Here is a 17,614-nt window from a genome sequence, read left to right as displayed (position 1 = left end):
TTTTCCCTTTAATGGTTTGGTTTTTGTTTTGTACATTCGTAAAACTGTGAACAATAAATACTGTGTGATCCACCCCCAGCTCCCACCTGTCCCCAGCTTTCTGTGGAGGTGAGGGAGATGGTGGGTGACGTGGTGAGGGCTGTGGGCACCAGCTCTAGTCATGGGAGAGGTGCCCAGCTCACAGCATTGGCACCACAGAGCAGGGCAGCATCACAGCTCGGGGCAGCAGGATGGAGTCAGGGGCTGGGGAGGGCGAGGTGACAGTGTGCAGGCAACATCTCAGCTAACATGGGGTGAAAGGCAGCACTGCTTGGAGGTCTGGGCAGGGATCTCCTGCTGAAGGCCAGGGCTGCTGGTTCCAGAGCTCAGCTACCCCCCTGGTGTCCTGGACCTCCAAGGTGCCCAGGTTCAGACAGGGATCTGCTGAAACAATGGGGCTGGGAGGAGATGGGGCTCCCAGGTGGGCAGAGGGACCCACACATCTTGTTGTTCCTCAGAGGAGGTAAAGGCTGTGTGGGCAGGAAAGGATGTCACGGGCAGATGGAACTCCATCTTCCTGGCTGTGCCTATGGGGGCCCTGCTGTGCTCTGGGTGAGGGTCCAGACATGAAGGGTGCACAGAGAAGTGGGGGCAGGGGGGATTAGGGAGCCCTGAGATATGGGAACAGGGAGGTGCTGGCATGGGGACAGTGGGTGCCAGGGCTGGCTGAGAGAGGGAGCTGGGGAGAGGGAGCTGGAGAGAGGGGGTGACAGAGGGGCACAGGGTGACAAAGGGGCACAGGGTGGCAGAAGAGGCTGAAGAGAGACTGGGAGCCTGGTGGGAGTGGGTGATGTGAGCAAGGTGCTTGGTGTGGGGGGGGCTTCTGTGCTGATGGTGCTCTGGCATCCAGAGATGACAGCACTATTCACACCCAGAAAGAAAGGCCCAACATCAGCTCCTCTGGTCTCTGGGATCAAGAGTCCTGCACCCAAGCCCTGGGGTCTGTTCTGGTGGAGTCTCATGACCTTCCCTTGGACCCTGAGGGACCAGGGCCATGCTGGGAAGCAGCAGGACATGGTCCATCAGGAAGATCTGGGGCTGGCTTGAGAGGGCCACAGTGCTGAGCTGATCATTTTTCCTTCCTTTCAGAGAGAAGAGACCAATAATCCCACAGGCCCCTGTGCCTTAAGAAAAGTCTTACAGTGAGAAATAAGCTCCTTTGATGAGGTGGAAGCTTTGTCCAGAGAGCAAAGCAGTGAGAAGAGCCAACTTTTCCTGTTGTCTGGGTCCATCAAAGTACTTGTGAATCCCAGGTCCCATGTGCAGGGTTGCCTTCTTAAGCCACCACAGTGAGAATATCCACTTTGTGCCCAGAGTGTCTAAAGCTCCTTGGATGCACTGTGCAGGTCCCTTATTTGTGGCTTTACTTCTGTCCCCTTAGTCCTGCCCTCCTGCCCCCCCCCCCCCCCCCCCCCCCCATCCCAGTGTTTCTCATTCCAAAACACAAGCCATCAGGTCAAGGTGGTGAAGGCCCTGGGTGCTACCAGGACACCCCACCATGTCCTGAACAGGAAGTGTGGATGGGAAAGAAAGGGTGCCTGGCTTTTCCAGGAGGAGAGCACTGGAGGGAGGGACTCCAAGAATTCCTGGCCCCCAAGCGTGATGACATCCTGAGTCAGAGCCAGAGCCAGAGACAGATGCTGCTCAGCAGGGTGGCAGGGGACAGGGTGGTGTGACTGCCCTGTGGTGGGTCCCAGCCTGCCCAACAGAGGCAGGAACATAGGGAAAAGGTGGCCCTTTGGGAAGGTTGATGCTGATCCCACAGGCATCAGGCACCTGACTGTGTGGGTGGGTCCCCAGTGGTCTGGCTCAGGGGTGGCACTGCTCAGCCTTGTTCCAGCTTGAGGCAGGCCAAGTTTGTCCCTTCAGTTGTTTTTGGGGTCCTTGTCCCTTGAGCCGTGTGGTTCATGGCAGCATCATCTCACCCATTTTGCTGTCCTATGTGCCATCATTTGGGGGATTAGGACTAGTGGGCAGGAGCACCTGGGAGCCGAACTCTGCAGAATCAGGGCCATGGTGAGGTATGTGCATCATGTCTGCTTGGGCAGAGGCCAAGGGGCAGAGGGAGGGAAGGTTCTTTATGTGTAAAGGCGAAAGGGGGAACCAGACCCTGGATGATCAGTGGACAGGAGCAAGTCCCCACAGCCCAGCATTCCCCACACATGGCAAACGCCCCTGGAGGAGAGCTCAGGACCCAAGTGTGGAGCTGGCAAGGTGGCTGCCATGTCACCTTATCACTGTGACTGGGAGGATGTTCTTGTCTCCAGAGTGTGGAAAGCACTTGGCCTCTGGATCAGTCCAGCTGTGCATTCGATTCCCTGCTGTGACCCTCCAGCCTCCGTGGGATGAAGCCACTGTGTCTTTGCTCTGCACAAGGTGACAGCCACGGTCTCTTTGAGCACAGCCTGGAACAAGGCTTGGCCCTCTGTAGTCCCTCCCCTGTCCACAGATTATGGGAGCTGGGTTGAAAATGTCCCTGAGTGTCCCTGATGAGAGGGCTGGATGAGCCTTTTGCTGAGAGCCTGGTGCTTTTAGCAGTTGTCCATTGTTGTGCTAATGATTTCCCTTTGGAAGGGAGCTCCAGGAGCAGGGTGCTGAGGCTGAGGAGTGTGGAGAGCCCAGAAGCACTGTCTGTGACACTGAGGGAGGACAGGGACTGGATTTTTACATCTTGTGGAGTCATCCAGGGGAGCTGGCTGGACCACCAGAACGTGGCTCCAGCCAGGCAGTGGCTGAGCTTTCATCCATGGGGAAGAGGAGGAGTGGAGAGGTGGGACACTGGCGAGGTGAAGCATGAGGTGCTCAGTGAGATCCAGGAGCTTTCGAGCAAGGTGGATTTAGGGGTCTGCATGCAGAGGGCTGTGGACACACACGGTGTCGGTGTCACCGGGAAGGCCACGGGACAGGGAGCGCTGCATGGCCCGGCAGCCCAGGGGCCCGTCCTCAGCAGGGACCGGGAGCTGAGGGCCCTGGGTGGTGCTGGACCTGCCATCGGAGCAGAGCAGGACGCTGGAGTCGGCCTCGCACTTGGTGGTGCGGCTGTAGTAGGGCTCCATGACGTGCCGCAGCTCCAGGGGCACCGAGAGCGGCAGCACCTCGGCCTTGATCACGGTGCCCAGGGGGCCCTCGGACGAGGCCGCCCGGAGGCTCTCGGAGCGGCTCATCTTAATCAGCAGGTCGATGGTTTTGTTCTCGGCCTCGAGGAGGCAACTGGGCAGCCCCTCCCCATCTCCGGCCTCCCCCGTGGCCGGACATTTGCTGAGGGGCCCTTGGTCTTTGCCGTGGAGCTTCTCACTTCCCAGGCTCATGTTGCAGGGCTCCTTCTTGGCCTGCTGGACCTTCTCCAGACCTTCCGAGGATCTCTTCACTGACAGGTCCAGCGGCCCCTCGTGGGGTTTGGTGGCTTTCTCCAGTGCCTGGTGGATGTGGTAGAGCTCCCTTCGTATTTTGACCAGCTGGTCCCTCAGCTCTTTTTGCCCAGGGGTGTCCTCCTTTGCCAGATCAGACAGTTTCTTCTCCACCTCCTGGTACTCCTCCAAGGTTTTGGACAGGTCCCCGATGAGCACGGTTGTTGCCTCAGAGTCTGTCATGGTGGCAGATGTCTCCTGGGGTCTGCTCTGCTTGCAGAGACCGTGGTCCAGGGCAGCACCCACAGAGGGAAAGACTTCGGTGTCATTGCCCCTCTCTGGTTCCTCAGGCTGCCCTGCAAGGACCTCTGTGTGCCAGTGGTCGAGGACCTTAGGGATGTGGCCAGCGTTGGCCCTTGAACCGCTGCAGAAAAGAAGCGGATACAGTCAGTAGGGAAAATAACAGGAAAACCCTTGGGCACAGGTCCAGGGCCAGATACAGTCAGGGTTCCTCCACTGGCTGCTGCCAGTGTGGGACCCTTCCAGGAAGGATTTTGGTCAAAGCGTGAAGAGCCCTGGCTGGACCTGCTCCTGGCATCATTCTCCTAGGAGGAGGATGGGCCCTGGCACACACTGTTTCATGACACCCACCAACCAAGGGAGAGACCAGCCTGGGGAAATGGTGCTGATCCCACCTCATCTGGCCAAACCTGGGTTCTCCCTCTTCTTGGAGCACTGGAGAATGTTGATGGAAATTACCATCCTACAGTTCTGAATGAAGGCTCAGTTGGAGGGGATATCTCCATCCCACCTGAGAGCAGGGAAAGGGCAGGTGGAGACAAAAACACAGAGAGCTTCTCCAGAGAAAGTTCCTCCAGGTATCAAAGGGGTGGGTTTACTGTGACATTTTTCTTGGAGCCACAGTTGGTCTTGCACAACCAAGGGAGGAACCAAAAATCTGTTTAAAGGAGCTGTGCACATTTCTTGCCCCAGGTAATAGGAAATGTTTGGGAATGTGACCCTCCTTCTGGGCTTTGAAACCAGAAGGCGAATCAAAGGAATGCAAATGGGCGTGTTTAAAAATAGGCAACGATTGTTCCAGCAAACCTGGGATATCTGGGGACACAAGAGGAGCTTTCCTGGAGCCTGAGGAGCACAGTTCTACACCACACAGACACACATGACCTCTAGCTCTATATAGAATAGGGGAAAGCAAGGGACAGCACGTGTGACATAGCCCAGGTGCTTGGACACACCTGGAGGCCAGAGAGTCCTGCTCTGAGTGGGTACTGGTGTGGACCACCAGCCTAGGGGATGCTCAGCCCTCTGGAGCTCATCTCACAGATTAGTGGGGGGATCAGTAATACAACAGGGTACGAAGCTGATGTTTAAGGTCAACCAGATGTCAGGAAGAAGCTGAGAGATCACAGGCAACTTACCTGCCCTGGTAGCTGAGTTTTTCAGGCATCATCCTCTCAGATCCTATCAAATCCAGCCTGTTGGCTGGGAACTTCCTCTTCAGTGGGTTTCCTGGAGGGCTGCTGGTCTCCAGACAGGTCACCACTCCCAGCTCTGTCTTCTGGATGCCGCTGTGGGGGAAAGCACCATCCTTCACCCCCACCATGGTTTGGTAGATGTCAGTGGCTGGCTTTTTACGCAGGTTGGTGAGGCCCAAAGCTGGGCTGCCCTCCTTCTCCTGGGACAGCCATTTCTCTTCTTCTTCCTGCTCCAGCATGGCAGGGTGGCTGAGCTCAGAGCCTGGCTCCTCCTGGACACCTTTGGACCAAGGAAAACCTGTCTTCAGGATGGGTACCTTCAGCAGCCCGGGTTTGGTTGGCTCATTGGGAGGTTTGGCCTGGGGTGGTGTGGGCATGACTGAGCCCACCAGCTGCTGGGTGTCTGGCTTGCTGGAGGACATCTTGCTGTCAGTGGAACCGAAGCTGTGCTCGAAGAGCAAGGGGTAGTAGAAGCGGGGAAGGAAGGCTGAGCGCTCGGGGGTCTGCAGAGGTTGGAAGTGGGAGGCATGTGGGTGCATCAGCTGGGCTGTGGAAGCCAGGAAGGGCAGCTGAGCCAAGTGTGGGTGTGTTGTCGTGCTGTTGGCCATGGTGGGGCTCAGGTAGGAGAAGAGACTGGGGTTTAATGGGTAGTTGATACCCAGCAGTGAGAGGTTCAGGCCCTGAGGTTCGTGGTAGTCACTGTAGGCTGGAGGTGGATAGCACGGGATGATGTTGCTGTCAGTACAAGGTGGGGAGACCTCAGGTGTATTCCTCCTTTGCCCATTTGCCACCAGCTTCCACTGCTCCATGAGGATCCCACCACTGGCCAGGCATTTCTTTGGCACTTTGCAATGCTTTGGCTTAGCATCTAGGTCAGGGGAGGCCATTTCCCTGCTCTTCATGACATGGTTCTTGAGGGAGAAGACATCCGTGATGATGAAGTCGGGCTCCACCTCCTTGCAAGGCTTGCTGTCCCTCTTGTTCTTGAAGCCGAAGACCAAAGCATTCACTTCTGGTTCAGCTGGGTCACCTTGGCAACCTGCCTCTTCGCTTTTCTCTTTCTTCCCCCCTGCATCCATCTCCCGCAGCAGGCCTGCAACGTCCTCCTCCTCCTCCTGGAACTGGCCACCCTCTTCACCAGCTCCTTCAGCAGGCAGGATCTCCACTCCTGACTTGTCCTCATGGCCATCCCTGCCTGGGGTCTGCTTGGTCCGGCCCGACCCCACCGAGGTGGCCGAGGAGTCACAGGTGTCCTGCTCATCCCTCCGCCCACGCAGCCGGGAGGGCTCCGTGTGCAGGAGCCGCAGCTCCGGGTGCAGCAGGTTCCCCTTCTTGTAGGGCCAGTCGGACTCAATGAGGAGGGACAGGGAGTTCTTGCACAGGCTGTACTTCATGTGGTTGTAGAGGTGGGACTTCTCCATGCAGGTGAAGGGGCACTGGAAGCATTTGTAGTTGTAGGGTTTGCCCCATGGCCTTGGGATGTAGTGAGGCTTCTTCGGCTTCCTCTCCTTGTGCTTGTAGACCGAGGTCAGCTTGCAGCCCACGTCGTCCTTGGACATGGCGGTGGGTGCCTGGAGATGGCTCCTTGTGGGAACAGAGGGGCAGGGTGTGTGAATCTTCCCACACCTCTCCGGGAAGCGCTGTGTGCCCTGGAAGAAGGACAGCATGGAGGTGGTGAGCTGTGCCTGCAGCTCCCCAGGGTGATGGCTCTGCTCCATGGGCACCTCCTGGACCCAGAGACTGGAGCTACTGGGACCTCAATCTGGAGCTCCCATGTTTGGAATTGAAACCCAGCTCAGTGATGGAATTTTTGCCCAAACCCTACAGGTGTTCCTGTACATGCTGATTCCATTATTGACCCTCTTCTCTCAAGCCACCCCAGAGGAAAAGGAAAACAAACACTATTAAAGGCATTGAAGCTAAACCACCTTGAGCTGACATTGAGGCACCCAGCTGCAGCCTCCCTGGGGCAGCCCCAGCCCAGCCCAGGGACCATTTACCTGCTGAAGGCAGGGAATGAAAGAGAAAAGAGTGGAAACCTAAACACTGTGCTGCTGGCTGGGCACAGACCTGTGTAGCTTTGGCTTTGCCCTCTCCCAGGCTACTGCAATGCCGGAGCTGATGGAGAAGTTCCAAAGCTGTGGCACCAAAGGTGGTGCAGAACTGGGCTAAATGCAGAGACTTGTGAGCCTGCACATGAACGTGTGATCCGGGCTCAAAGAGAGCAGTTGGATGGACAGACTAGGTGGGAGAGACTGTGGACTGACTGCCTGGAACTGGATGTCGGGGCTGGAAAAGGAGACCTGCCTCCCTGGCTGCGTGGGACTGACCCTGTCCTGTGCCACAACAGGGGTAATCCAGCCTGACAAACCAATCCAGGCTAAACCGCACCTCCCCACTTCCCAGTGTCTTCCCCAAGATCGAGATGTCCAGGCAACATCCCCAGCAGCCCCCTGACACTGTGCTGTCCACTCTGTGCTTCCCACCACAACCTCCCTGGAGACAGCAGGGTCACACCTGTCCCACAGCCCATCCTTCCAAGGTCGCTCCACCAGCTCTGGGAGTGGGCCAGGGGCACAGCCTTCTGACTCCTCATCCCCCAGAGGAGCCAGACCAGCACAGGCTGCATGGCCACGAAATTTGGCTCCTCCACAGATGGCAAAGCAGTTACGGGGCACCCGACTCTGATGCACGTGTCTGTGTCACCCCTCCAGACACAGATTTGCCCTGGAGGGACTTGCCATCTTCTCAGAAAAAAAAAACAAACATTTCTCCAGGTGGGGACAGAGTTTGAGGGCTCATTCTGTGTATCTAGGGCTCATTTCTCAAGAGTCAAATCCTTTCCCCACGCAGCAGGTCCCTGGGCAGGGCTCTGCCTCAGGAGACACTGCAGTCAGGCTGGTGTGGGGATGCAGAAGCCAGGAAGGAGGAGGCCAAAAGCAGCTCCAGATTGCCACCAATGTGGCATCTGGAGTCATTCAGGGAAACAATCTGCTCCCTGGCTTTTGGGAAGAAGGAGACAAGATTTGGAGGATGGGAAGGGAAAGAGCATGTGTGTCTGCAGCTTTAGGCAGCTGGGACAAGGAATTTCCTCGAGGCAGGTCCAGGTAGTGGCTCAAGGACTTGACAGTCCCTGAAACAAGAATACTGGTGATCCTGGGGACAGTCCCACCAGCCCCATGCCCAGGTGATGGCTGTGCCAGGCTGAAGGTGCTCCATGCTCTGTTATCCAATCTCCTCACCACAGACACCAAAGGGCATCACCTTCCCCCAGGAGCATGGTGAGAGTGCTTGCATGATGGAAGAGAGTCCTATGTAGGACCCTTTCAAATTTCTTTTTGAGGGTCATCATAAACAGCAGGAAATATTTCCCACCTACGATGGCGACAGGGAACGAGCCATGCTGTGGCTTTCCCCAGGCCAGGCTGAGCTGCAGGCAGGGTTGGGGACAGTCCTCTGCACACCCACATGCAGGCTGAGCTGGAAGCTGACCCTGCTGTTAAGATCTGGTCATGCAGAAAACAGGTAAAAACGTCCCCTTGTAACGAACCTGCAGGAGCCAAGGCTGATTTCTCCCATCGCAGTGGGATGCGCAGGCAGAGCTTGGGGCCTCCTGCCTGCAGGTTGAGGGCATTGAGGGACAGCCTGCAGGGACATACTTGTCCTTCAGCCCTCAGACACGGTGTGTGTGCGTCACGCCCGCGAGCCGGGAGAGCTCAGCACACGCTCAAGGGAGCAGAAGGGATGCAGCAGCAGCTGGGTGACATGAGGTCCCTCCCAGCATCGCTCCCTGGCTCCAGCCACCGAGCCTGGGGTGCCCCGAGCATCCTGGACCTTGTTGTCCCTGGTTCCCTGCCCCATGTCACCCTGCTGGATGGCAAGGAACCAAGTGCAGGGAGCCGGCGCCTCGGCCCTGCTGCGATTCACGTCCCCCGTTTGCAGGTCAGTTGAACAAACATTTGCTGTTTATATGCCAGAGGCAGATTAAATCTTTGCTGGAAGACTGGCACCGGTTGTTCCATTCCTGCACACCTGATCCTCCTCCTCCAAGGCTGCTGTAAAAGCCGTTGGTTCCCCTCCTGTGCCCGGTGGTGCGGGGCACGGCAGGGAGATGTCCCGTGTAGGGACAGGCAGCTTGGCTGCTTCCACCTCCTTAATGATGCAGAGAGGAACAGCAAGGGAGGAGAAGGGGAAAGAGCAAAGAAAAAGAATGAGAGAGTGGGAAGGTGCCCTGCGTGTGAGCTGGGCAGGCCCCGGAGGAGCAGAGGCATCCCCAGAGCCGGATCAGGCCCTGCGGAGCCGGGGGACAGGCGTTGTGGCTCCTGGTTGCTGAGCAGTTCCCGCACCAGCAGATCTTCGTGGTCTGCTGAGTCTCTCTCTGCCACAACACATTATTTCCAGTGGGCTGCCAGGCGCGGCGGGGGGGCCGTGCCCGGGGGCAGCGCGGCAGGGACCGCGCACCTGTGCCTGGGAATTGCGGCATCCCCGCTCCCCGCCCCGGGACCGCCCAGGGCAGGGGAGCGCGCCGGGCGGAGGGAGCCGAGTGGCAAGGGGAGAAGAAAGAGAGGGAGAGACAAAGGGAAAGAAGAAGGGAGAGATGCCCAGGAAAGAGATCTGCAGTCCCCGGTGCTCCAGTGCTTAAATATCCCAGCCTGGTCTCCAGCCACAGGGATGAGGGAAGGGCATACAAACCATTGGGGTAGATGAACTGTATCACCTCAGCTGGCCATCATGTCCCTACTAACAGTCAAAGTAGGTTCCTGAGATGTAGGAGAAGTATCTATAGTACCACTCCAATTCTCCTAATCCCTCGGCCATCCCAGTAGACTGGGTGCCACTGGATCCATCACACGGCAGTGGCCCTCCCCGGTCTGAATCTCCAGGAGCTTCTCTTGAAGCTGTGGAAGTGTTCAGCCCCCAAAGCATCCTGCAGCAGGGAGTTCTTGGCACTCTGCCCAGAGCTTCATCCTCCAGCTTTCTGAGCCTGTTCTCCCTACAAGTTTCATTCAATAGCCCCCAATTTTTTGACCCATGGAAGCAGCAACCACGGTCCCTGTCCACCCTCCAGACACCTCTGCTTCACCACCTCCTTTCCAGGATGAAGCTGTACATGGGGCCAAACCCTTCCAGACCTCATCCCTTCCCTGAGCCTCCTCCTAGGCTGTGACAGCCACATGCAGGAAGTGGCTCAATCCAGTGGGTCCTGTACCAACACAAACAGTTCCTGCCATCCTCTCCATCCGTAGGTGGGCATGTCCTGATCTGCTTTTACAGACTCCCAAGAGCTGTTCTGGCTGGAACAGAGACCCCATCTCTCAAATTGATGTCCTCCCTTTGCCACTGACCTGTGAGGCTGACTTGGGAGGCTGCCAAGGAGCTACAACGCTCCCAAGGAAATTGGTTGCCCTCAGCCTTTCCCAGATGGCTGTAGGACATGGCATGGAGGAAGGGGCTCAAGAAAGGCACTGAAGTTCTTCTCCACTCAGTGTTGTGATGAACCACCTGCCTCCACCTCGTCCTGCAGCTGAGGGCTCCTGTGGTCTCTCATGAGCTGGTCCTACCCTGGATGGGAATTCATTGGTGGTGCCCTGCACTCCAAGCACAAAACAAAAGGACAACTCTTCCCTGCTCCTACATCCATCAGCTGCTTCTTTCTGGGCTGTCTCGGTCCCTGATGCTCTGGAGGCTCAGCCTCGCTCCAGTCTGTGATCCCAGCACTGCTGTTTGTCCACAGCAATCGGCATCCCAGGGACATGTTGCCCTGGTGACTGTGCCAGGACAGGACAGCGGGGAACAGAAGGATGGTACTTTAATGGGATCTCACACCAACCCTACAAACCATACCGTTGCTGCCATCACCCGGATTCTGGCGCCTCCCGCGGGGTTTGATCCCGTTTTTCCAGCGCTGCGGCTGCAGCAGCCGGGCAGAGCGGGGCGGGAGGCGACAGGGAGCCGCTGATCAATGCAAACCACTTTCCCTCCACTACGCGCTGTTGCCGCAGGGGCTGCTCGGCTATTAGCGGCTATCGGGTCCCTTTTTATTTCCATAGCCTGGGGTTGTGTGATTTGAGCTTTTAAGCGTTTATCGGAGGCTGGGATGGAGGCAATTGGCCATGGCAAAGCAGGAGGCGCTCGGCAAGAGGGAAGCCCGGCTAGTGGGGCTGAGAGCTCTGCACCTCCCCAGCCTCTGTGGCAGTGACTGTGGCAGGCCATCCTGCCATGTCTCTCTGGGGTCCCTACTTGAGCAACTTTGAAACTATTCCCACCTCGAGGTGTACCTTCCTCTGACTTGATGCCAGTTGTTGCACCAAAATCTCTCCTCTTCCCAAATCCACAAAATAGCTTCAGAAAGGCCTGGGGTTTCCCATCTGCTCCAATCTTTCTATGTCTGCCCACCCACCACGTCCTTGCATGCGAGGCCAGAGGCTCTGACCCACATCCCCAAGCTCAGCATAGCTCTGCTGCTCAGAGGGTTCCTCATCACCTGTCTTCATGTGTGGGGTCACCAAAGCGTGTGCTTCACATCCCAGGGGCAAGCCAAAGTCAGAGTCGTGGTCTACAAATCTGAAAATATTTGGGTTCCCAGCCTTTAGGTTCCCAGCCTATGGGTTGATCTGGAGTTTCTGGTTGGGAAAGCTCAGTTCTCAGGGGGCTTTTGGTCAGGGCCACCTGCAGAGCTAAAGCCCACCCCAGACATGAGGTAGCTCCATCTGTGTGAGCATTGCTGCCTTTGGAAGTGCAGGCTGTCTGGCGTCTCCTGCTGAGCCTTGGGGTGTCCTTGAGTCAGATGGTGAACTTACTCCCTGCCATGTGCCAGAGCCACAGCACCTTCACAAGTACAACTCTTCCCTAATATTGAGTAAAAATCTTCTCCCTTTTGTGCACTTGTTCAGGAAGTGTTATTTTGTCTCTGACCTGTCCCAAGATGCTCTTCCTCTAGCCTCTATCCCCAAAAAGCATCTATCTGTCCCTAAAACTCACTGAGCCTGAAGGCTCCCTGGGGCAACGCCGGCATCGCGTGAAAAGCGTTCAACCAAGTGGCAATGGGCTGGAGTCACCACCCCTGCCTGTGACACTCACAGCACAACTCACAGGCTCCCTGAGAGATGAGATCAGGCCGTCACAGCCTCCAGGCTACTCTCCAGAGACACAAGGGTCCTCCACCACAAGCGGCCTTCCTCCCACAGCCTTTCCTGCCGCGAGCCCTTCGGGGAAGAGGCAGGTCCTGGCTCACCAGGATGTAAGACTGTCTCTCCACATTATATCAACCACCCCCACAAGCTTGTACCCAGACCCCATGATGGGAGCTTCCTACATCTTCTTCCACCTCCACTCTACCTGGTAATGGAGCCCCAGGAGACCACAGGCTCCCAGCCGTGGTGTCAGTGACTCGATGGCAAACTGACCTCCGAATCTGTGAAGACAACATCAATCTCCAAATGCAAATGGGCAGCTGGAGAGAGGAGAAGGTAGTTGTGCGAAACTCAGGAGGGTCAACAGTGTGGCTGACGCCCAGAGGTATGAAGGGGAGGTGGTGTCCAGGCTGGCTTGCTTACCAGGGGAAAGGATGGACAGCTGGAGAGAACTGGGGGGGCTTAAGAGGTCTGTGAAGGTGGAATAGGAATGTATGGTCCAACTATCCTTTGTGCTAAAGTCTGGGTCATCCCTGTGATGTGCAGGGCTACTGAAGGTCCAAAGCATTGCCTTTCCTGTCTCCAGAAAAAGTTTCCATAAATTCTTCCAGTTTCTATGACCTCTGAAGTTCTTTTCCCTACTTAGTGGTTTCTCTTCTTGCTGGTGTGACAGCCCAGGATGGATCCCACTGCCTGTGACTACCTGTCCTTGGAGACTCCCTCTCAGCTCTCCACGTAGAAGACTTTGGGTATGGCGGCACATCTGTGAGTGTGGACACAGACATTAGATCATCTCTCTGCCCCATTGGGAGCACAGATCCCCAGGCTGGGTATGGCCACCTCCTCTGCCACCTCCTCTGCAAAATGATGAGCTTTGTCACACAACAAGGTGCTTTTTGTCACCCCCTGCCCCATCAGCCCCATGATCTTCCCAAACCTCTTCAGCACCAGTACTTAGAAACCCTCTCCTCATTTTTGTTTCCATTTGTCCTCGAACAGTTCACACTCAAACCCTCTTGGGATGGGAATGATAAGAAAGGGAGGAGATCTCTGCTTTGCTTTTGCTGCCCTAGCAGAGCCCAGATCTTTTCACGTCTCCTAAGACACACCAAAGGTCAACAAAAGTTCCCATCTTGATACAACCTTTCTCACATCCTGAGCTCTCTCTCACAATGTACCTGTCGTGCTTGTACTTGCTACCCAGGTGTCCTTCACCATCAAATCAGTCTCCGTCTTGCAATCAGAAAATGCACCTTCTTTCAGTTCAAATCCACGTGGTTTCCTCTGGGGACAGGAGCAGAGAGTCTTCCCTCCCTGCCTTGCAGCCCAGCCCTCTCCTGCTCCTGTACGTGTCCATGGTTGTGTCCTCAGTTATCCCTTGCTACAGGAGAGGAGCTGCACACAAGGACATCACAAGCATTTCCCTCACCCTCCCCTGTCTCCATGTTCACATTCAATGTTTCCTACTATCTTCAGGGCCTTTCCCTTCTGTCCAGTTCTTGGCAACATTCTGTCTCTGCTCATGTCATGGATGTGGCTCCTCTCCTGCAAAGCTGCGTTTTAGCCTGTTGGCCCAGGACATGCCCTGCTGCAGGGGGTTACTCCATCCCAGGTGCAGGACTTTGCCATTTCCTTCACTGAGCTCTGGCAGGTCCCTGTCAGCCCCTTTCTCCAGTTGGAAGCTTCACCTTCCCTGGCTCAGCACAGCCCATTGAGCCTTGGCAGTCCAGCCAGATTTTGACCCACCTCGTCTTTGCATTTCCAGTTTGGCCATGATGATACTGCAGGAGGCCTTGTCCAGGGCCCTGCTGAGGTCACTTACACAGCATCCCTCTGTCCCCCCCTGCCCAGGCAGTGAGTTATCTCTGTACAGCAGTCAGGCTACTCTGACACCAGTAAATTCACCCCGACACCTTCTCACCATTGCTGAAGATGGAAAGGACTTTGAGGAGGACTCACAGTTGTCCCAGAGACATGTCTGGCCCACTCTGGGTGCTCCCTAATGTGTCTGAGCCACATGTGCCGTGGTACACCTCAAGCCAGGAGCTGTTGTGTCCCTGCAGGAACCTCTGCACATCTCAGCAGAGCCTGGGCTGGAGCAGCAGTGCCCAGGGATTGCTTGATTGTCCCACAGCTGGCCCTCTTGGGACTTTCTGAGCTTGTCAGTGTCTCCAAGGGCTTCCCAAGCAAAGCATCACTGGTTGCAGCCGCCCAGCCCTCATTTGGCATTGCCCATTTCAGCCAAAGACCCTTCCTTGGTGCATCCTTGGGACATGGGCCCCCTTGCAGACACACTCATTTCTTCCCTGTGTCCTTTTGGACCCTCCTGCCAGCTCAGGTGGGCAGGGGAGGGCAGGAAAGGGGATCACAGGGAACAGACCTTGGTGCACACACAGTACATCCCTTCTTTTTCTTGGTCAGGATCCTGGCTCTCAAGGCAATCCCCATGGCCCCCCCCCCCCCTCTCCTGCTAGAGGAGAGGTATCTTCTTAGCCAAAACATGGCTAAGATGGAGCTGTGATTTCAACCACCCCCAGAGAAAAAGGGGGGCTGTGGCAATCCTGTGCCCCCACCCAGGAGGACATGAGCTTATCCCTACTCCTGCCTGCCAGCTCCCAGCTCTGAATCCAGCAAGCAATTTTAGGATGGAGCCACAAGGGAGACATTTAAATCACGACAAGGTGTAACCAGCCACCAAAGAACTGCCACCTGCAAAGGACTAAGTATATTTAAAGTAAAAGCTACTAAAAAAAACCAGAGGGGCTTGATGTGCCAATTTGGCACAAGTTTGGTGACCACATCCATGAAATCCAGCCCATTGTAAAACCCATTTCAAAATGGTTCCAGTTAGGAATGTTCCCTGCTTCTCCCTCCCCATCCTTAGGTGACCACAAGTAACTCGACACACTAAATAAAAAACTAAAGGGGAAATGGTTCAACGCTGGTTGGGAGAGCTTGGGAACATCAGGGAAATTGCAGAGCAGAAGAGCTGATTGGGAAGGACTCCAGGGCAGGTGGAGGAGCAGAGCCAGGCAGAAGCCCTCTCACAGGGATGGGATACTCTGGCTTGTGGCCAGCAGGCAGGGACACCCACAAACCCTTCAGGAGAGAAACTCGGATTGTTCCTGGGGGATGCCACAATCCCAGCAGAGAGGAGGGAATCAGGAGGGACACAGCCCTGGGAGGAGGCTGCTCTGTGGGGACCCTGAGCACACCAGCCAGCACATCGCGTTTCTTTGCAGCCGCTTTGCAGGCAGATTTCTCTCCAAAACACATATTTAGTCTCCAAATGCATATTTATTCTTGGGCAGGAGCGTTTGTGACGCTGTGGGCAGCAGACACCTCTCTGCCTGTCCCTCAGGAATGGTTTTCGGTTGGGTTTTTGGCGCGGTGGTCTCCTCCCTGTGCTTCCAGCTCCTTCGCTCCCCCAGGAAGGGCAGTGCCTGGGCTGCAGCACGGAACGGGAGCCGAGGGATGTCGCTGACTCCGGAGGCGGAGACGCCGAGCGGGCAGGTAGCACTTGGCCACCAAATCGCCCAGCAAGGTCTGCACTGGCCAAGGGATGACCAGGAGGAGTAACAACGGCCCGAGGCAAAGCCACTGGGACGAGGCAGGGATGTTATTAGCTGGAGCATGAAGCGGGAATGCAGCTCGTTAACCTGTGCTGTGCCGCAGGACCGTGTGGAGCGGCCGCGTCCCTGCAATTCCCGGGTGTCGGCAGCGCCGGAGGAGCCGGGAGGAGATGCTGTGACAGTCCCCGAGATGCCTGTGCAGGAAGGGGGGGATTTCTGCCTCCCCCCTTCAAACGGAGGGCCCCCTCCCACTGCCTCTAGAATGGGCAGGACTCTCAAATTCCTTGGAGGCTCCAGGAAAGGGTGAGAAGACCAATGCGGGGTGATACATTCACAACCTCCCATCGCGAATTTTCACAGAGGGGAACCCAAATCCTCCCCTTGGAGGAAGGATGAGAGCAGGGCAGCTCCATGAAACCACGCAGGGAACACCCAGAGGGTGCCCAAAACCTGTCCCCATCCCAGTCCCAAGGTTTGCCACCACCTGGATACACAGCTGGGCCTTACTGACCTGATTTCCTTGTCTCTTTTTGTAAGAAGCCTCTGACTGCTGTGAACTGTTCCTTGTTATGTGACCTTTTGATTTAATTACCAAAATTTTACAAACAGGCATCCTTTGGCATGAGGAAGTATATTCCTAGTTGACACTATTAGGCATTTCAATAACACACCTCCTCTGAAAATTCAATGGCTCAGTTTAGTTTTCACTTCCATTAAGAAGGATTTGGAGGAAGAAAAAATTATGGATAATACGGATAATACTGTGCTACTGTTAAATACAATTACAAACACTCATCATATCTCCGAACCTGCAGAAAACCATTGTTATTGATTATTACACAAACAAGAAGAGGTAAATATGTTTAAATTAACCTGCCCTCCATGTCCTCTCAGGCTGGTTCCCTTTTCCCGATGTATCATTTCATTTTTCAGTGGAAAGAACAGTCAGACCTCTGCCACCCATCACACGGCCGTGGGGAAAGCATCCAAAATCCTCCACAAACTTTCTATTGTCAGGGACTCACGAAGGCAGTCGGACATGTCATTAGGAGAGCAATCCAAGCAGAAAGGCCCCATATGACCTCCCCGGTGCCGAGTGCCTTTAATAAGCAGGAGTTACACGGCTTGCAAAGAAACAGGAGAGCGGGATCAAAGAGCATCCCTCGGGAACAGCCGCCTCCCTGCACCCAGCGGGTTCGCGCATCCCCTGTCCGGGGACCAGCTCCCGCTCCTGGTCGAGCTCGGTGTGGCACTGGGCTTCCCTGGCACTACCAGATGCCTGGGAATTTATTTGGGAGAGTGCAAAACTGACAAGAGAAGGCAGTTTGTAACAGGGGGAATGTTTTCCCCTCCAGGTCCTTGGTGGGTTTTGTTTCCTGCCTAGACCCGCAGTGGGACCCCTGTGCTGCCTCCATCACCTTCTGCCCTCCGCCCACCCCATCCCTCCCCAAAACAGATTAAAATGTCAGGACTTACAGCTCGGTCCCTTTTCCGTCCCGTCTGGGTCCCTGCTCAGGGCCGGGAGGCTGCGGGGAGGCTGTGGGAGCGGGGTGAGGGCTGTCCCCACGCCCGGGACCCAGCGTCCCCCAACCCCGCCGAGGCAGGGGCCAGGTGATGTCCGAAGCCGCTCCTGAGCATTTACAGGGTTGTTTGCAGGAAACATCAAACTAAGCAACAGAAGCGCCAACCCAAGAGTCATCCCCCCCCTCGCCGTCCCTCCCCACCCTCTTGCTTGGTCTCATTTGTACCGATTTGCCCCGCAGGCTTCGCGCTGATTTGCCATGTCCCTGGCAGGGCTTCGACCGGGGAGGGGGAGCGGGAGCCAGACGGGGAAAGGATCGGGGGGAGCAGCCATGGGGAGGGTGGTGAGGACCAACAGGAGCCTGGCTTGCCAAAAGCAGTTCAGACCTAGAAAAAGCTTTAATGTGCACAGACGGAGCAGGCTGGGAGCAAAACCAGCTGGGCTGGAAGCGAACGTGCTCGGCAAGAGGCTGGTTTGGGGCTGGGTGCGTGCGTGGCTCCGGGCC

At 56.1% G+C, this 17,614-nt stretch overlaps 1 protein-coding gene across 2 annotated transcripts; it reads right to left on the bottom strand.

Moving 5' to 3' along the window:
- Nucleotides 1-17,494, bottom strand: PRR35 (proline rich 35). 2 transcript variants are annotated; one of them, XM_027665912.1, is made up of 3 exons: nucleotides 17,064-17,494; nucleotides 4,826-6,531; nucleotides 1-3,810 (listed from the first exon to the last, which is right to left on the bottom strand). In XM_027665912.1, exons 2-3 carry the CDS (start codon nucleotides 6,439-6,441, stop codon nucleotides 2,877-2,879), a joined length of 2,550 nt encoding a protein of 849 aa, XP_027521713.1. In that variant the 5' UTR covers nucleotides 6,442-6,531; nucleotides 17,064-17,494; the 3' UTR covers nucleotides 1-2,876. The 2 variants fall into 2 exon arrangements, with proteins under 2 accessions (XP_027521713.1, XP_027521714.1); XM_027665913.1 differs by lacking the exon at nucleotides 17,064-17,494 and having other exon boundaries at nucleotides 4,826-6,536.
- Between the last annotated feature and the right edge of the window lie 120 nt (nucleotides 17,495-17,614).

This window comes from Corapipo altera, unplaced genomic scaffold (assembly GCF_003945725.1).
Source record: "Corapipo altera isolate COAL_440 unplaced genomic scaffold, ASM394572v1 146, whole genome shotgun sequence".
NCBI lineage: Eukaryota > Metazoa > Chordata > Aves > Passeriformes > Pipridae > Corapipo > Corapipo altera.
The sequence above is the reverse complement of the archived record's forward strand: the minus strand, read 5'-3'. Positions and strand labels throughout refer to the sequence as shown.